This window comes from Phasianus colchicus, chromosome 5, assembly GCF_987193195.1.
Source record: "Phasianus colchicus chromosome 5, bPhaCol1.hap1.1, whole genome shotgun sequence".
NCBI classification, from domain to species: Eukaryota; Metazoa; Chordata; class Aves; order Galliformes; family Phasianidae; genus Phasianus; species Phasianus colchicus.
Window position 1 is genome coordinate 46423375 of NC_143440.1, and position 15397 is coordinate 46438771.

The 15397-nt window shown below is 36.8% G+C and overlaps 1 protein-coding gene across 16 annotated transcripts in view; it reads left to right on the forward strand.

Annotated features, from left to right (window-relative positions):
- The window catches only part of UNC79 (unc-79 subunit of NALCN channel complex), a 95987-nt gene that overhangs the window by 53871 nt on the left and 26719 nt on the right, over positions 1–15397 (forward strand). For 14 of the 16 annotated variants that reach the window (XM_090141530.1, XM_090141534.1, XM_090141536.1 and 11 more), the window contains 8 exons: positions 2761–2877; positions 4789–4872; positions 7114–7216; positions 9107–9247; positions 11904–11942; positions 12826–12938; positions 13025–13110; positions 14044–14217. In XM_090141530.1, the coding sequence (XP_089997656.1) occupies positions 2761–2877; positions 4789–4872; positions 7114–7216; positions 9107–9247; positions 11904–11942; positions 12826–12938; positions 13025–13110; positions 14044–14217 (857 nt within the window). The remainder of the gene's footprint in view (positions 1–2760; positions 2878–4788; positions 4873–7113; positions 7217–9106; positions 9248–11903; positions 11943–12825; positions 12939–13024; positions 13111–14043; positions 14218–15397) is intronic. The other 2 variants (XM_090141539.1, XM_031593062.2) reach the window with 1 other exon arrangement.

The window sequence follows — 15397 nt, forward strand, 5'->3', positions numbered from 1 at the left end:
GAAAGAGTACAGAGTTCTAGTTTCCATCTGCAGGAAGAAAATGTGAAATGCCAAACATCAGCTTGACACTGTCTACTGTGGTGTCAGACAACAAAAAAGGCTTTTTCAAGTTAGTCGGGTTGAAAGAACAGGAGGAGGTCACCTAAAAAGTAAGGAAAAGGAAATGGCGGAGGCTTAATGCCTTTTATTACCTCAGTATTTAACTTGGGCTGCCCAGACCTTAGAATTGGAGAACCATGATTAGGGGAGCACTGAGCTCCCATCTCTGGTCACCAGAATTGTAAGGAACCGGTTGTATCAGCTCAACATTTAAGATTAAGATTTAAGATTAACATTTAAGATTACGTTCATGGGGCCAGATGGAATTCACCCTCGTGTACTGAAGGAGTTAGATGTTATAGCTCAACCCCTCTCAACAATTTACTTCTTTCTATGTGCCTCAGTTTCCAGCTGTAAAATAGAGCGTGGATATTTCCATCCTGTCCCTTGTATATTTTGACTGAAGTATTTTTGGCCTTTTACTACATGCCTTTACAGTGCTTTGCATAACAAGTCCTAATCAGGATTGTGCACACAAGGTGCTGCATAACACAAACAGATAACGCTGCTTGTTCAATCAGTGCTAGGCCACAGAATGCATGTCACTAATTGTGATGGGAGGATACTGCCTTTGGACTTCTTGGAGAGAGAATTCCTCAGCAAAGTAATTGATCAGATCACCACCTAATATATGAAAGACTCATCAAATAATATATGGAAGTTATTTATCCCCGCATGATTCACAGGTAGACCACCTGATCATGAACCGCTTCCTGCCCTACATCACCAGTCAGTCATAGACTGGAAAAGTCACATGCTGGTCCACAGCATCAGCCTGGCTCCAAAGGCTGACAGCTCTCTGGGTTTTACAGTTTTGGATTTTCTTTTTTAATTCCTGGTAATTGAAATCATTGTTGTACATGAGAAATCAGCTAAATAACAGTAGAAATCCAAGCCTACTTAACAGTAGCTTGATGACGGGAAATGTGTATGAAAGTTTTTTTAATTCTAACCACAATAGCTGTTAAGAAAATTCAAAGAGATAATTTTCTAAAATTTGGCAGTCATCTGCACTCCAAGCAATCTTGTCAGTTCTAACATTAATTGCTGTTTTTTCATTAGGAAAATTCTGTACTTGATAAAGTGATAAAGCATCTATTTAAAATTCTTGCCCTGAAATTGATGAAAATTATATTTTTTCCCTAATTTTCTGTGAAAAACAACTGCAATATAACTTAAAAAGTGAAACACACAATGATGTCCTGGCCTGGTTCCATTCTAGAAATCCAGTTATACAGGGACTACTTTGCAGCAGCGTTGCAGGAGGCTGTACTTGTACCAAAAATACCAAATTAAGTGCACTCTGATACGTTGAAAGGATATAATAAAGTAAAACTTAAAATACTTCACCTAGTAAAATAGCTTGCATGTGAACTTCCACTGAATAGACCCAGTTTAGGATAAAGGCACTCAACCTCTCGCAGTTTTGTTTGTAGTTTATCTCATGTCTGAACTTCTTCATTACAGTTAATAACGTGAAAGTCTGGGTTTGTTTTCATAACTTAGCTAGGTACTTCTGGATTTTTAAAAGTGAACTACTTGATATAACATTAATATGGTTTTAAAACAACGTTGAGCAAATGAAAATAATCATTAGAAAATTTTGATTTGTTGTCCTTGCTGTTCAGCCTTACTGAGGAAGGCATTTAAACATAGGCTTACAGCAATATTTGTAAAGGTTTCCTGCATGGAGATGCGTGTAGGCCTGGTTTGTTCAGTCATAGTCTCTGTCTTCATACTGTGAAAAATGAGTTTGATTTCAGCGGTGGAACTATATTATATTGCTCACCTTCAGCTGGCAAAATGAAAGTATTACGGTTATTCCATGCGATTTTTTCTTATGAATAGAGGGAAATAAGAAAGTCAGGAATATTATATGCTTTATTTCTTCCTTCATTTAAGCACTCAGAAGATACATGACCAGAAAAGTCTTAAATAGCAAGTCCACAAGTGTGCTTTTTCTTTTTTTCTGAAAGCGTTGTCCAGTGAGACAAATCCATAAAATAATGTAGTAATGTTTATTTAAGTGGGTATTACAATTGGTCAGATAAGAAAATGACAAAGGCTTGTTGCTCCTTGGAAGAAGAATGTAAGGGCAGTTATGAAGTGGACCCATCTTCAAAAGCATGCTGGCTTCACGTTTTAGAAGAATGTGCAGATATTATGCCTGAGTGGCAAGTATTTAGGAAGCCTCTGCATGAAGAATGCTGGTAGAACACAGTAAGCAAAACAGATTTTTTTCCCCACTAGTGAGCATAGATACAGTAGTCCTCCATACTTTGCTGGGAGGAGACTATGTTTCCTTTGTCAGTAAACAGGGTGTGAGTTTATCACCTATCTGCATGGGAGCTTTGGGGTAGTATCTTACACTGCACGGATACCTAGTATTTTGAAGAACTTGTGTTATTTGGTGACAAAAAGGCACTGACAATCGGCACACTAGATAAGATCCTAGATTCAAGTAATTTATAATATGTCATTTGGCCATAATTTTACTCTGTGTAGCTGTGTGAAAAGTGTGTATTGACTCGAGCAGGATTCTTGAGCAAGAATCCATGTCCTATCTCTATTTAACTCATACTGGCTTGTAAGTTCAGGAAATAAGAGTAGTTTTACGTGTTGTTTGAGCCCTTGAAATCCTTTTGCATTTCTGACTTGCAGCTCAGTTCAGACAAATGAAAAGAGGCTCTTTGGGAGCTCTGACAATGAACCAGCTAATGAAGAGGCAGCTGGAACACCAGTCTAGTGCTCCCCACAATATCAGCACTTGGGATACTGGTGAGCTGCGTTTATTGTTCCTTATTTTTATTTCCTTAAATCAATTACTTTCTGTATCAATCCACTAGAAAAGTAGGTGTTTTTATTCTAACTCTGCAGGTAAATAATTAGCCTCAAGTCTAAAGAGGAACTGCACAGTAACTAGCAGATTCTCACCTGGTATGAGTTGGGATATTTGGGATGTAGCTGCTCTGGTACAATAGTGTTCCCGTAATTTTGCATACTGGGGACCTAGCTGATTGAAATGGAAGTATTGCTGTTGATTTCATTAAGTATCGAATTTCATCCTTGATGCATGGAATCATTAATTTGCATATATGTTTGCAATGGTGTTGGTACACTAAGGATTTGCACGCTATACTATCCAGTTTCATTTCCCTGTAACGAAGTTTCTGCCTGAAGTTTGTTTTCCATTTACTGATCTTTTTCACCACTCAAGATGAAAATAAAGCAGACAATGAAAATGGAAATAAACACATAATTTCCTCATTCTTCATGTGAAGAGTTTTACTTTTTTTTTTTTTTTTAAATCTTCTTTAAAAATTGTTCTCTTGTGCTCAAATTGACAGTAGATACCACTAAACAATGAATTAATTATATTTTGTATTAGAGACTAGATCATTCATTACCCATCTTGGTGTTAGTGACATTATGGAATTGTGCTTCTTATGAACTTATGAGAAGGTCTACATGTGTCCAGAGAAAAGAATGCTTAAAACCTCTTGTGGAATTTAGTGTGTTGAATGAATGTCTACCAGTTCTGGACAGTTGTGCTCAAGGTTTTGCTTAATTCAGTCTTCAGCCTCCAGTTCCATCAAACTAAATCTTGTATCTGAAACATGGCTAAAGGTATAGTGTACACCTCAGGTCTTTCCTTTCTGATAGTCCAGTCTGCCGAGTGGCATGCTCAACATGAGATCCTTAATAAAGGGGAGAATTTGTCAGTGGTAGTAATGGTTTTTGTCTTATCAGCAAGTAAGTTTATTTGTTAAAGAGACTTAGTTGGTATCACTTCAATTTTCAGACAGGTTTCTAGAGATTAAAAAGTTACTAATGTCCTTTTGTGAGAAGTATTTATCCTACGTTTCAGAAGAACAGGTCAATACTCAAAACAATGTAGGAGCTCCATCTTGTTAACCTTGTTCCAAGTCCACTAGATTTCTTCATAACATCTGCTACTTTTCTGTCTAACATTCATAACAACTAAAGGCCTACAGTCGTGGAGATACTAAGTAAAGTGTTTTCTTCCAGAAACTTTTGCATCTCTGTCTCCTTTTCAACCACTAGCTTTAAAGTAAAAATACTATTTGGACAGATTAACTTTTTTTCAGGCAAATGGTCAGTTTGACTGTTAGTCGTTTCAGTGTCACACTATAGTTTTGAGACTCATGCTCAAGTGTAACTGCTGTTATAATGCAGAATGATCTGATGCAAGCTTGGTCCATGCATGCTTTCTATTTTTTTAAACACGGGTAGGTATCATGCTTCTCATTTCTTACTTCAAACCTTTCTTTCTCAAGCTTGTTATTTGTACATTAAAATCACTGCATGTCTAGCATGTGTCAGAACAAGCTATACATGAACTTCTAGTCTATGGTATTTTTAAACATTAATTTTTTCTTATTGTGGCTCTTATATTCCATACCTTGTTGAATCTTTATGGTTAGCTCTTCATTTCTTGTGTAGTCGGATTTCTGTAATCTGTCACTTTTCCTTTGTGGACTTCTATTTTTCTATTCCTCCCTTTTTCTTTTGCTCTTTCTATGCTTAAAAATTAACTCCCCCCCACCCCCTCCTTCCCCCCTAGCTGTTTTATTTGTCTTTTTCTTGGTTTAACTGTTTATATCTTCTTGTGCTGGTGAGGTACTGGATTCATAGTGATGGAGACTGAAGTTCTGTATTTATTCACAGAGCAGATACAGCATGGAAAGCGGCAATGCAATGTCCCTGTTTGCCTAAATCCTGACTTGGAGGGACCACCGCTAAGAATCAGAGGTTAGTTCAGTGTCCAGTTGACCTGATCTCTCTGCAAAGAATACTAGGAATGTTTTCTCATTGGTACCAAATAACAGTGAATTTTGTGTTCCATTCAGATGTCTTAGAGCCCTCAACTGTCTGCAGAACACATTATTGAAAAAGTATTAGACAAATCTCTTCATTTAAGACAGGGTCAGCTGATGAGAGGCACTGGCTTTCTGGTAGTGTTTTCTCTGGCTGGGCTTGTGCTGTCAAACTGAATGTGGCCAGTTCAATATCCTCATAGCCAAAGATGTACAGATTTTCTTACAATCTTGTGATGTGGCGATGACCTACCTTCTTCCAACTAAATCATGTTTTTTTTTCTTCTGTTCAGTAAATGAGTGAAGGACATTTTTGAATAGTTGAATTCTATGCCAACATTGTGTCCTGCATTATGACAGCTATTAGTACTTGCATGCTGCAGTGGGCCTTCTATCTGAAAAAGATGACAGTGAACTTCTAAATTCATGATAGAGAGATTTGTTCGTTAAGGGGAAAGTAATTGGCTGGAAATATATAGAAAATCTACTTCTATTCCTTATGTTCTGGATGATGTCCTACATTTCTGGAGAGTATTCTGGACTTCCTGGGGTGTCTGTTTTCATCCAGATAAGTCTCAGGGAACAATTATGAAGTAATGAACTCTGTATGTAAAGAAATATTTTTTTCTGAGTAAAATGTCATCTTCTTGTGAAACCAAACCTCAATACTCATATTTTCAGTTCAGATATTATGGAATCTTCTGAGCTTCTTATTTTGCCTGAGAGGTGCTATTAAATTTGATTTTCCTGTAATAGCTGGGATTATTTTATCAGAAATTCTTTCTGAACTAAGCATCCATGGGAAGCCACCTCCATTGTTAAATATTGTCAGAACATGCTAATGTTAAGTTTGAATCTGCAGATTGAAAGAACCAGAAATAAAGTTGGTAACAATAACATGTGATTGAATTCAGATTAAATAGGCATAGAAGTTGATTAAAAAATGTGCTTGTCATAGACAGATCTTTGGAATGAGATGCCTTTGGGGCAGCTTATACATGATGCAATGGTGTCTATCAGCTGAATTCCCTGGATTCATTAATGGAGCTGATCTTTCTGGGAACAGCTGTAATGCAGTCTCTATCACGCCAGCTATACAGAGCACAAACATAAGATATTTTTCCATAGGAACTAAATCTCTCTATCTTGCTAACCTGAAGAATGAAACTGCCAACCATATTTAAATGAGCACTGAAATGTAAATGACATGACTTTTCTATCAAAGTTATGGTGATATACGTTCCTGATGGCTTATCCACGAGCCCATTAACACTGGATTCATCAGCCTGAAGTTTTCTTTGCAACTGGAGTAGCTGGAGTCTTACCTCTTCTGATTTTTTTTTTTCTTTCTTTCCTGCAAGTATTTAACATTAAAACTTAATGCAAAAGAAGGAATTAAGGGAGAAGACTGTCATACTGGTTAGACTCTCAGACTACCTTATTCAGAACATAAATAAGCAAAGAGTTTGGATTTTCCATTATACTCAACTTTTCATTTTAAATAAACATCTGTCTGAAAACAGCGGTGCACAATTTGCCTAGTGCTAAAGGAATCTCATATATTGGCAAAGTTATGCTGACTCTGGGCTCCCAGCTGAAAAACTCAGTTTTATAGAATCAAGATGCTTGTGAAGACTTTAAATGGAAAGCATTTATAATTACCAGCCCTCCAATGCTTTCAGTGTTTCTCAAGTTCTTATAAATTCTTTCTTCTAACTGTCCCTTTTTTGATTTTTCTCTCATGCCTCTGTTAGGGATGCTGTGAGTAAGCTGATGACATGGTGGTCAGGCATACAAACTTTTTTACTTCTTCATGTCATTAAGAATGGTGAGAAGGTGATTCCCTGAAAGTATGAAGAAGGATGCAAATCTTCTTCCAGTCTAATACAATCTGTAGAATTATCCTCTCTTCCTGAATATGAATAGATACACAGACACCTGCCCTTCCCAGAATTTGTTTTCTTTATCTTTTTTTCGAGGAGATATATATATATATATATATATTTAATTGATATTTATAGTTAATTGGAGGAACATGCTATATTTCTTAATCTATGCACAGTCAAATCATTGTGGCTCATCCTTACAAGCCTGATCTTCAGGCCAATGCAGTTTGGGATTCTGCTTAGTGATTTCCTTTTGCTTTTCTGTTTTTATTGTTCCTTACTGCCTAAAGGTGCCACAAAATCTAGCTTGTTATCAGCACCCAGTATAGTCAGTATGTTTGTACCTGCACCAGAAGAATTTGCTGATGACCAGCCCACTGTGATGACTGACAAGTAAGTTCATTTTCTGTTTCTTTCAAAAAACTAGTTAAACTTCATATAGATCAAACTAAATATAAATATACTTAACAGAAACAAAGTTTGCTTCTTATCTTTTACCCGTATGCTATCTTTTTTGAATTAATTAGTATATTTTATTCTAAGTTAAAAGTTTTCAAAACACTGCCCACAAGATGTGTTTTTAACTCAGGGGGATATCTCTGACTTTGCACTGGTGAGATTACAACTCAGGCAACTGTAAGTACATGAAGGGGAAGGGAGACGGTTTCTACCCTTCTTTTAAAACTGGGTAATTGCGTGATTAGAATTATACAATATACGTAACCTACTAAAGACACTTGGGTAACTGAAGTTTTGGATTTTTCTTTAATTTAAACTGATTTCTTAAATGGGTGAAATTGTACTGCTCCCTATTTTAAATCAATGGTTCCTTGTGATCACTGGAAACCACTTTCACCTTAGGAAGAAAAAAGGTTATTTTTCAAATTCCTCTTGTTTTCAGTTGAAATAGAAAGTCGTGATTACCCATCAACACTTCTGTTACCAACATAACACTAATCTCAAAGAGTTTTGCAAACATCTACTCGTTGGTTAAAATGCCTCTGAAATAAGTTTTAAGTGTACTTATTTAATGGAGAAGGAAAGCTGTCAGAAGAGAGTTATGTGTTACTGAAAAAACTATAAATAGAAACTATAAGTTCCTGATTGTGCGACTGTGCTCAGTCCAGTAAACAGATCTACCAGGATGACCACTGGTTAAGGCCACTGAGCAGGCCGTGACTGGAAGCAGACCTTATAATGTGACAAAGTGAAGGATCCCCAAGGTTAAGATTATCTCTGACACATCCTTTGGTCAATTCTCCAAAACTCTGGCTCTAGCAAAATCAAGCTCAGCTGGTCTACCTATTAACATGTAGACCAGCTGAGCTTGATTTTCATGTCTTGTTGGCATATTTTCCTTCTGTTTAGTGACAAAGTCAAGAAAATTGCCTGTACAATTCAGTAGGTTGAAATATCACGATCTGTTGGAGTCATTAGCAACTGATTGATTAAATTGAGCAAACTGGGCTGAGATAAGCTAGTTTCCCACGTTGGTTTGCTTTTTATGTTCCATTCTGAAGCCTTGTCTCATCTCCCCTGAGTCTGACATCCTCTTTATAATTAGACATTAGAGAGTTCTTTCAGAACTTCTTTGGTTGTCTTTTAGTATTTCAGGAGGAGTAAGTGACTAAGCAGCAAATTTGTCCGGGAAAAGGAGGTTTCTCCAAAGTCTAAGGTTCTGTGTCCTTGATTGGTTCTTTCATTTCCTTCTTTCATTTCCTTCAGAGCGACGAATGCTGTGGAGGCCAATCATATTATTGCTTCTAGTTGCACAATCTGTTGCTCATAATTCATGACAGAAAGGACAATGTGAAATTGTTCTCTCTTTTTGAGATCATCTATGTATGTCATTGGTTGTGTCTATGCTGCTATATAGAAAAGTGCCAGGGACACGAGCCCTTGCATGAAACCAACTGGCATGAACTGGCTGATGTTAACTAGGGCTAGTCTTCACTGTGATACATTCCTCTTGGGTAGTGCAAACTGAAACAGTTCAATACAGAGTGAGTGAAGTAGCTAAGCATTACCAGTGTAGGGCTCAAAACTTAGGCATACACTGTGCTCTTCCTTCGTCAGCATAGAAACAGCCAGTGCAGCTAGAGGAAACATTTATTAACATTTAAAAGCCATGGACTTACGTTAATTATAGAAAGATCACAATTACATTTTTTACTAAATTAATTCTGAATAGAAAGTGCTAAATTATAGTACTTTAAAAAGACATAAATATGTCTGCATGCATTGTTTTGAATTTCTCAATGTCTGTTTTACTGTTCCTTGCAGATGCCATGATTGTGGAGCAATTCTTGAAGAATATGATGAAGAAACACTAGGCCTGGCAATAGTTGTGCTCTCAACCTTCATTCACCTTAGTCCAGACTTGGCTGCTCCTCTACTGTTGGACATCATGCAGTCTGTTGGAAGGTAAATTCAGGCCTGTCCTCATTTCCGTGTGATTGAAAGAATTTTGTGCCTGCAAATGACTTTACATAAACTTCATTATATGAAGCTATATGTAATATCTGGTTCTGCTTACTTGAGGGACTGTTCAGATTCCTCAACTATATTTTGTTTGCTGATTAAAACTAAAGATTTGCACGTCTTGGCTTCTTAACCAGCTGCTCTATCAAGTTGTCTTTGATAATGTCTTAAATGTTTGGTGTCTGTGCTGTTTATCTGTTGTGATTTTCACCTAGTATGCATTGGATAACTGAAATGCACCATTGTATTGTAGTACTTGTCATTGCTGCTTCAGCTGCTTCCACAACTTGTTGCCTAAGATGTGGGAGAGATGCATTCTACATGTTTCAGAACAAACTTTTAAGCAGCACTACACAAGCAGAAATGGCACAGCTCTCCTCTCCATGTTAGTTTCAGTGTCTGAAGTTGCTTGACTGACTCGTGCAGGGATATGGCTCTTTACAGCCTTGCCTCCCCATCTCCCACTTCCATTGAAATACAGCTACTATTCAAGCCCTCTATTTTCATTAATTCCAGTGCTGCAGTTCACTGCTAATGAACTCTGGTGGAAGTAAAATTTCTAATCTAGAAAGATGCTTTCCATTCTGTGTGATTCTTGTAAATACAGAAGTAGCAGTCATTAAGAAGCCATTGAGAGTGAATCAATTGGAAGATAAATTATCAGAGATGAGGGCTGAGTGGCTTAACTTTTTCTGTGCTTTGAAGGAGGAATGCTGCATCTTTGAGGAAGCTGATTTTTTAAAGCAGCAGATGGCATGCAGCATGGAGTATTTTTGGTAAATGTCCCATGTTGTTCCTACTAGCTGCCTTTTCTGGCAAATTCTAAGAGCAGTAAGTGGCTATCTAGAAAGGAATTACATTGAACGTAAGTAATGAGGTAATAAGCGGAGATGGTGATGAGAGTTTGTTCAAATAATATTTAGAGTGCTAGTGATAAACACATACAAGCTGTTAATTTCAAAAAAATGTTCCCAAGTATTTAATGTAGTTCATGTCTCATGACGTTTTTCCATTTGGAAATTAGAATTTAAATGTTTTGTTTATTATAAAACAGACAAATAAAAACAACACTCCCCCACAACATGCTTGCATTATAGCATTCAGATGGAGGGGAGAAACTTTCCATAGGACTTTGATTTCCTTCAGTAGAAAATAGTTATGCTTTTGTTTCTGAAAATTCAGTAGATTTTTGGAAATAGCTGTGATGTCTATTGGCATGTGATTAGTTCCACCAAATTCTGCAGAAATCCGCATGCACTTTAAGGTAAGCTGGTGCTTCATTTATTCCAGGATCAAGGCTTGTATTTCCCGAAGGTGGCCTCTGAGCTACTTTCACTCAGAATTAATTTGCACATCAGAAAATACATTTTATTTTAGCCTGGGCTCCTCTTAATAACAGTGGAGTTACGGACTCTAATGATTTTTTTCTGATTTATGCTGGGACAACTGAAGATAATATTATGTTCAATCCACTGTATTATCCAACCTGAGATTATTTCACAGCTGAATGTATGCTGTGTGTCCAGTTTGTCATGAATCATTAATCGAAATCACCATCCATTCTGATTTATGCTGATGCACTTGACTGAGCTGCTTTAGGATCCTTCTTTTGGTTTGTAGTGGAGACTGGAGAAGAAACCACCTTCTGAACTGAGGCTGACAGAGGATTAAGCTAAAGCTAAATCTACCCTGAAAGGATCTTGAATCAAAGACAAATGTTAAAAGCCAGTTCATCAGCTGATGCAAACTGGTCTTTTTCTATCAACTTGCAATTCAGTTGTATCTTATACCAACTGAAATACTGATACGTACCAGATGAAAGTAAAAATTGCGTGGTGTTTTGTATGTAGGTGATGCTTCCAACTTTTAGTGACTTTTAGGAATAAATGTGCATTGCTTTGGTAGTATAAGCTCTGACTCTGTTTGTTTACGTGTTCTGCACACTTAAGTGTGTGATTTGCTTTATGCTTGTATTGAGTATTTTCTCAAATGGATTCCCATTTTGGGCTTCCTACTCTATATTTAGGTAATAAAAATGGATGATGTGATTTTTGAGAGCACCCCGACTTTTGCATCTGACTTTGTAAGAGCTCTGAGGTACTTACTGTTTCTGAAATTAAGCCACTTATTTAGGTGCCAAAATCTGAAATTAGAAGCCTCACTTCAGATTGCCAAGTGGAGAATTTTGGCTCAGTCTATGCTGCTGTGTTAATCAGAAACAATTCACTCAGTATGCAGCTTCTGGCAAAGTTTATTCTTTGCCACATCCTTTTAGATTAGTAATTGTTTTAGATATGCATGTGACATAGTTTTCACTTCATTTTCATCATTCTGGAATAGGAAGGGAAGTAGAATTGTCTTCAAATCTGGGAAGTATTTGTGACAGAACTGGTTAGAGTTTATATGTTATTCCAATATGATTTGTGTGAATTTAAGAGCACTTCAGGAGAACTTTCTGGTAGCATTTTAAATATTCTTTAAAACTTTTGTTTATCATTATTATTATTTTTTAGCTAGATAGTCTATTGACTTTATTCAAAATGGAACACAAAAAGCATAAATGTATGTGAGCTTCAATTGCTGTTATTTTTTATTACAGGTTGGCATCAAGTACCAGTTTCTCTAATCAAGCAGAAAGGTATAGTAGCAAAATATACCTTATCCAGCAATGAATTTCATGCATTGTCCTCCTTGGCCATGAAATCAATTAAATGTAACCTTTTTTTTGTTTTGTTTTGTTTTTAATTTTCTAAGTGAGAGTTTCATATCATTCATATATTTTTTTGTCTCCTGAACATGAACTCGTATTCTTATTTAGTGAATACAAAAAAAAAATCAGATTCAGATTAATTAGATTCATTTAAAGAATCCTGATTTCCAGAATTTCAGTGCAGATCATTCTAGCTTGTTCAGTGTTTGCTCAGTATTTGCTTTGATAAACTGTCTTTATGTATTCAGTGAAGTGAAGTGAAGTGAGTCATCCTCAGCCATGGAGATCCCCTCCTAGTGATGTCTCATCACTTAAAAAAGATGCTGAATAGGATAAATTTGTTTTGAAAAGCTGCAAGAAGTGCTAAGAAGTGCAGTTTACAAGTAAATAGGTAACACTTAAGTTTTTTTAACAAAACCATTCAATTTGTGAGAGATTAGGAAATATTTAAGCTCTTGAAGCAAATTAATAATTGCAATGTGCATGTTTACCTATTTCTCTTGTGTTTTATGGTAAAACCAAGAATCTGTACCACTGAAATCCACAAGGTGAGAGCAGGATTGTATTCCAAATCCTGACAACTCACAAGCAAAAACAGAATTCCATCTCTGAATAGTTGACCTGAATTAATAAAGTAAAATTAATGATTTTTTTGAATCAGGAAAGTTCTGCTTATGTCTTTCTCACAACTGAACACTTTTGTAATTAGGAAAAAATAGGATCTCATTTATTATCGCTATGTTTTTAGGTTAGAGAAGTGTTTCATCTGCAAGGTAATTTCTATACATTCTTTTCCTTCCTTTCATTCCAGCATGATGATCCCTGGAAATGCTGCAGGTGTGGCCAAGCAGTTCCTCCGTTGTGTGTTTCATCAGCTGGCTCCCAATGGCATCTTCCCCCAGCTCTTCCAGAGCAATATTAAAGGTGAACTAGAGTACCTGAGTACATTTCTGACCCCTACGATTCCCCCCATATGGACACTCAGTGAAAAAATGTCATTCCAATTTCAGATGGAAGTTTCTTACGGACCTTAGCCACATCCCTTATGGACTTCAGTGAGCTGAGTTCTATTGCTGCTCTAAGCCAGCTGCTAGAGGTGTGTTGGCTACCCTTCTATTAATGTTGCTAGCTTTATTAGGCATTATCAGACTTACTGAAGCCACCTCTCGTCATGCATTAGGAGTTCAAACTTATGTCACTAAAAGCAATGTGAATTTTTTTAATTTTTTTCACTGGAAGCGGGATCCTCACCATTTTTCTTCTGGGTTTTATTCTCACTGATAGCTTTTTTTTTTTTTTTTTTTTTTCTTCCCCACAGACCAGCTCCTGGAGCTGTCTTATTCCTTAGCAGCTTAGGCCATCTCTTTCCCTGCACTATTTCTGGTTTTCAGAAATATTTATCTTCCTATATTGGCCTTCTCATCTGTGTCTGACGGCACTTTCTTTAAATAATCCAAAGATCTACTGCCTGCTTTTCACCAACTTTCTTCTGTGCTGTTGGCTTGTTTCTATTGTAACTTTTAGCATCCCATGAGTACTAGACACTTCCATATTCCTGCTCTTCCAAGAACTTAGGTGTTCCTTCAAACAAAGATTCTAACAGAACTTTAAAACTATTTACATCTTTCCAGTCCTGTCCTTAGTACACAAGCAAAAAATTGTGCATCACTTACTGAACATTAATGGCTTCTTTAAAATTAGCCAACGGAAAGTATGGACAAGCTACTGATTAATATGAGTTGTGCTTTCTTTTTTTAGTGCCATGACAATATAAGCAGCATATGAGTTAGGACCTTGTATATAAAATTTTCTCTTTCTCTTAAGCTTTTGATATTGAAATCTCTTGGTCAGTACTTTTGGAAAGGAACTAGACTTAACTATCACATACTCAGGTCAAATTCCTCAGACAACATTTTATCATTAGTACTATACAAGAAGTATTTAATATGAAAAGTTAACCTCTGAAATTGCAAATATTGTTTAAGCAGCCATGTTTCCATTTGTTTATAGTTGTCATTTTGTTTCCCAGGGTTTAAATAACAAAAAGAACTTACCAGCAGGGGGTGCGATGCTACGCTGTTTGGAAAATATTGCTACCTTTATGGAAGCCTTGCCAATGGATTCGCCCAGCAACCTTTGGACCACAATTAGTAATCAGTTTCAGACCTTCCTTACCAAACTCCCTTGTGTTTTGCCACTTAAGGTATGATATAGATGTTTGAAATGAGCTTTACTAGCATTGGTCAGGTTGTACAGAAACAGTGGAAAGCTGTGGATGAGAGCCAGAGTACAGGTGGTTGTGAATGTTTTCTAACGATGCAACTAATGTTTATAGAGGACTAAATTTATTGTACTCCCAATCTATCTCTTTAATAATATTTGTTTCCAAAGGAAGCAACAACAACTCTGACCAGAGAGTAGTTCTTCACTCTCTGTTAGATATATTTTCCCCTCTACACTTTCCATACCCTGACTTTCAGATTATATTACTGCATTTGAGAGAATCAGTGTTTTGGCATCTGTCTGGTTTTAACTGTGAAAACTAACTAAATCTCACAAGAAGACCAGCACCACCTAATTAATTTGCTAAAAGTACACAATACTCAGACAGGCAGAGTAAAATGTGAGACTACTGGAACTACTCCCATAAGTAACTGGGCCCAGCCTGCTTGTTTGACCAAGTTATAGTTCTGGCTATATATGGATGGAAATGGAATGTATATGGAAACTGAATCTAGAAGTTTTGGGCTCTTATTTCTGAGTGCTCAAAGCAGAGAGTCCTTAATTCCTACTGTGAAAAAACTTTCCTGAAGTTTTTTTCAGTTAACACAGTAAAAAAAATTCTGATTCTTTCCAGTAAACATGGAATTCTGATGCTCCTATTCTGACTTCTCTTCTCACAGCATGAATGGGCCAAGCAATAATTTCTTCTATGCAAAGGCATGTTGATCAGTGTGAGCTGAAGGATGCAACATCTAACTTTGTGAATTACTTTTTAAATTGTATCACTCTCAAGCTATATGAAACATTAAATTCCTTGGTTCTGTCCATTTAGATGGAGTGTTTACTATGTTATACTTCCCTTTATTCATGGGAAGTATAATTAGTGGTAGAAGTAAAACAATCACCTGTTCCTTCCTCCAGGGTCATATATGACTCTTTGCTCTTCTAGATGTTTGCATCTGGGACAAGGTGAGACAAAAGACAGATCCCTGAAATTCCCATTCACTGTTGCTACCCGTGTGATTTACACAGAGGAAAAATCAATTACACCTTAGGGAACGTATTTAGTGGGGCCTCTGGAGCAGCTATTGCCAGAGCTTATTCTAATGCCATGGGGTGCAGCCCTATCTTGATGTACAGGGAAATATCATAGTCCAGGA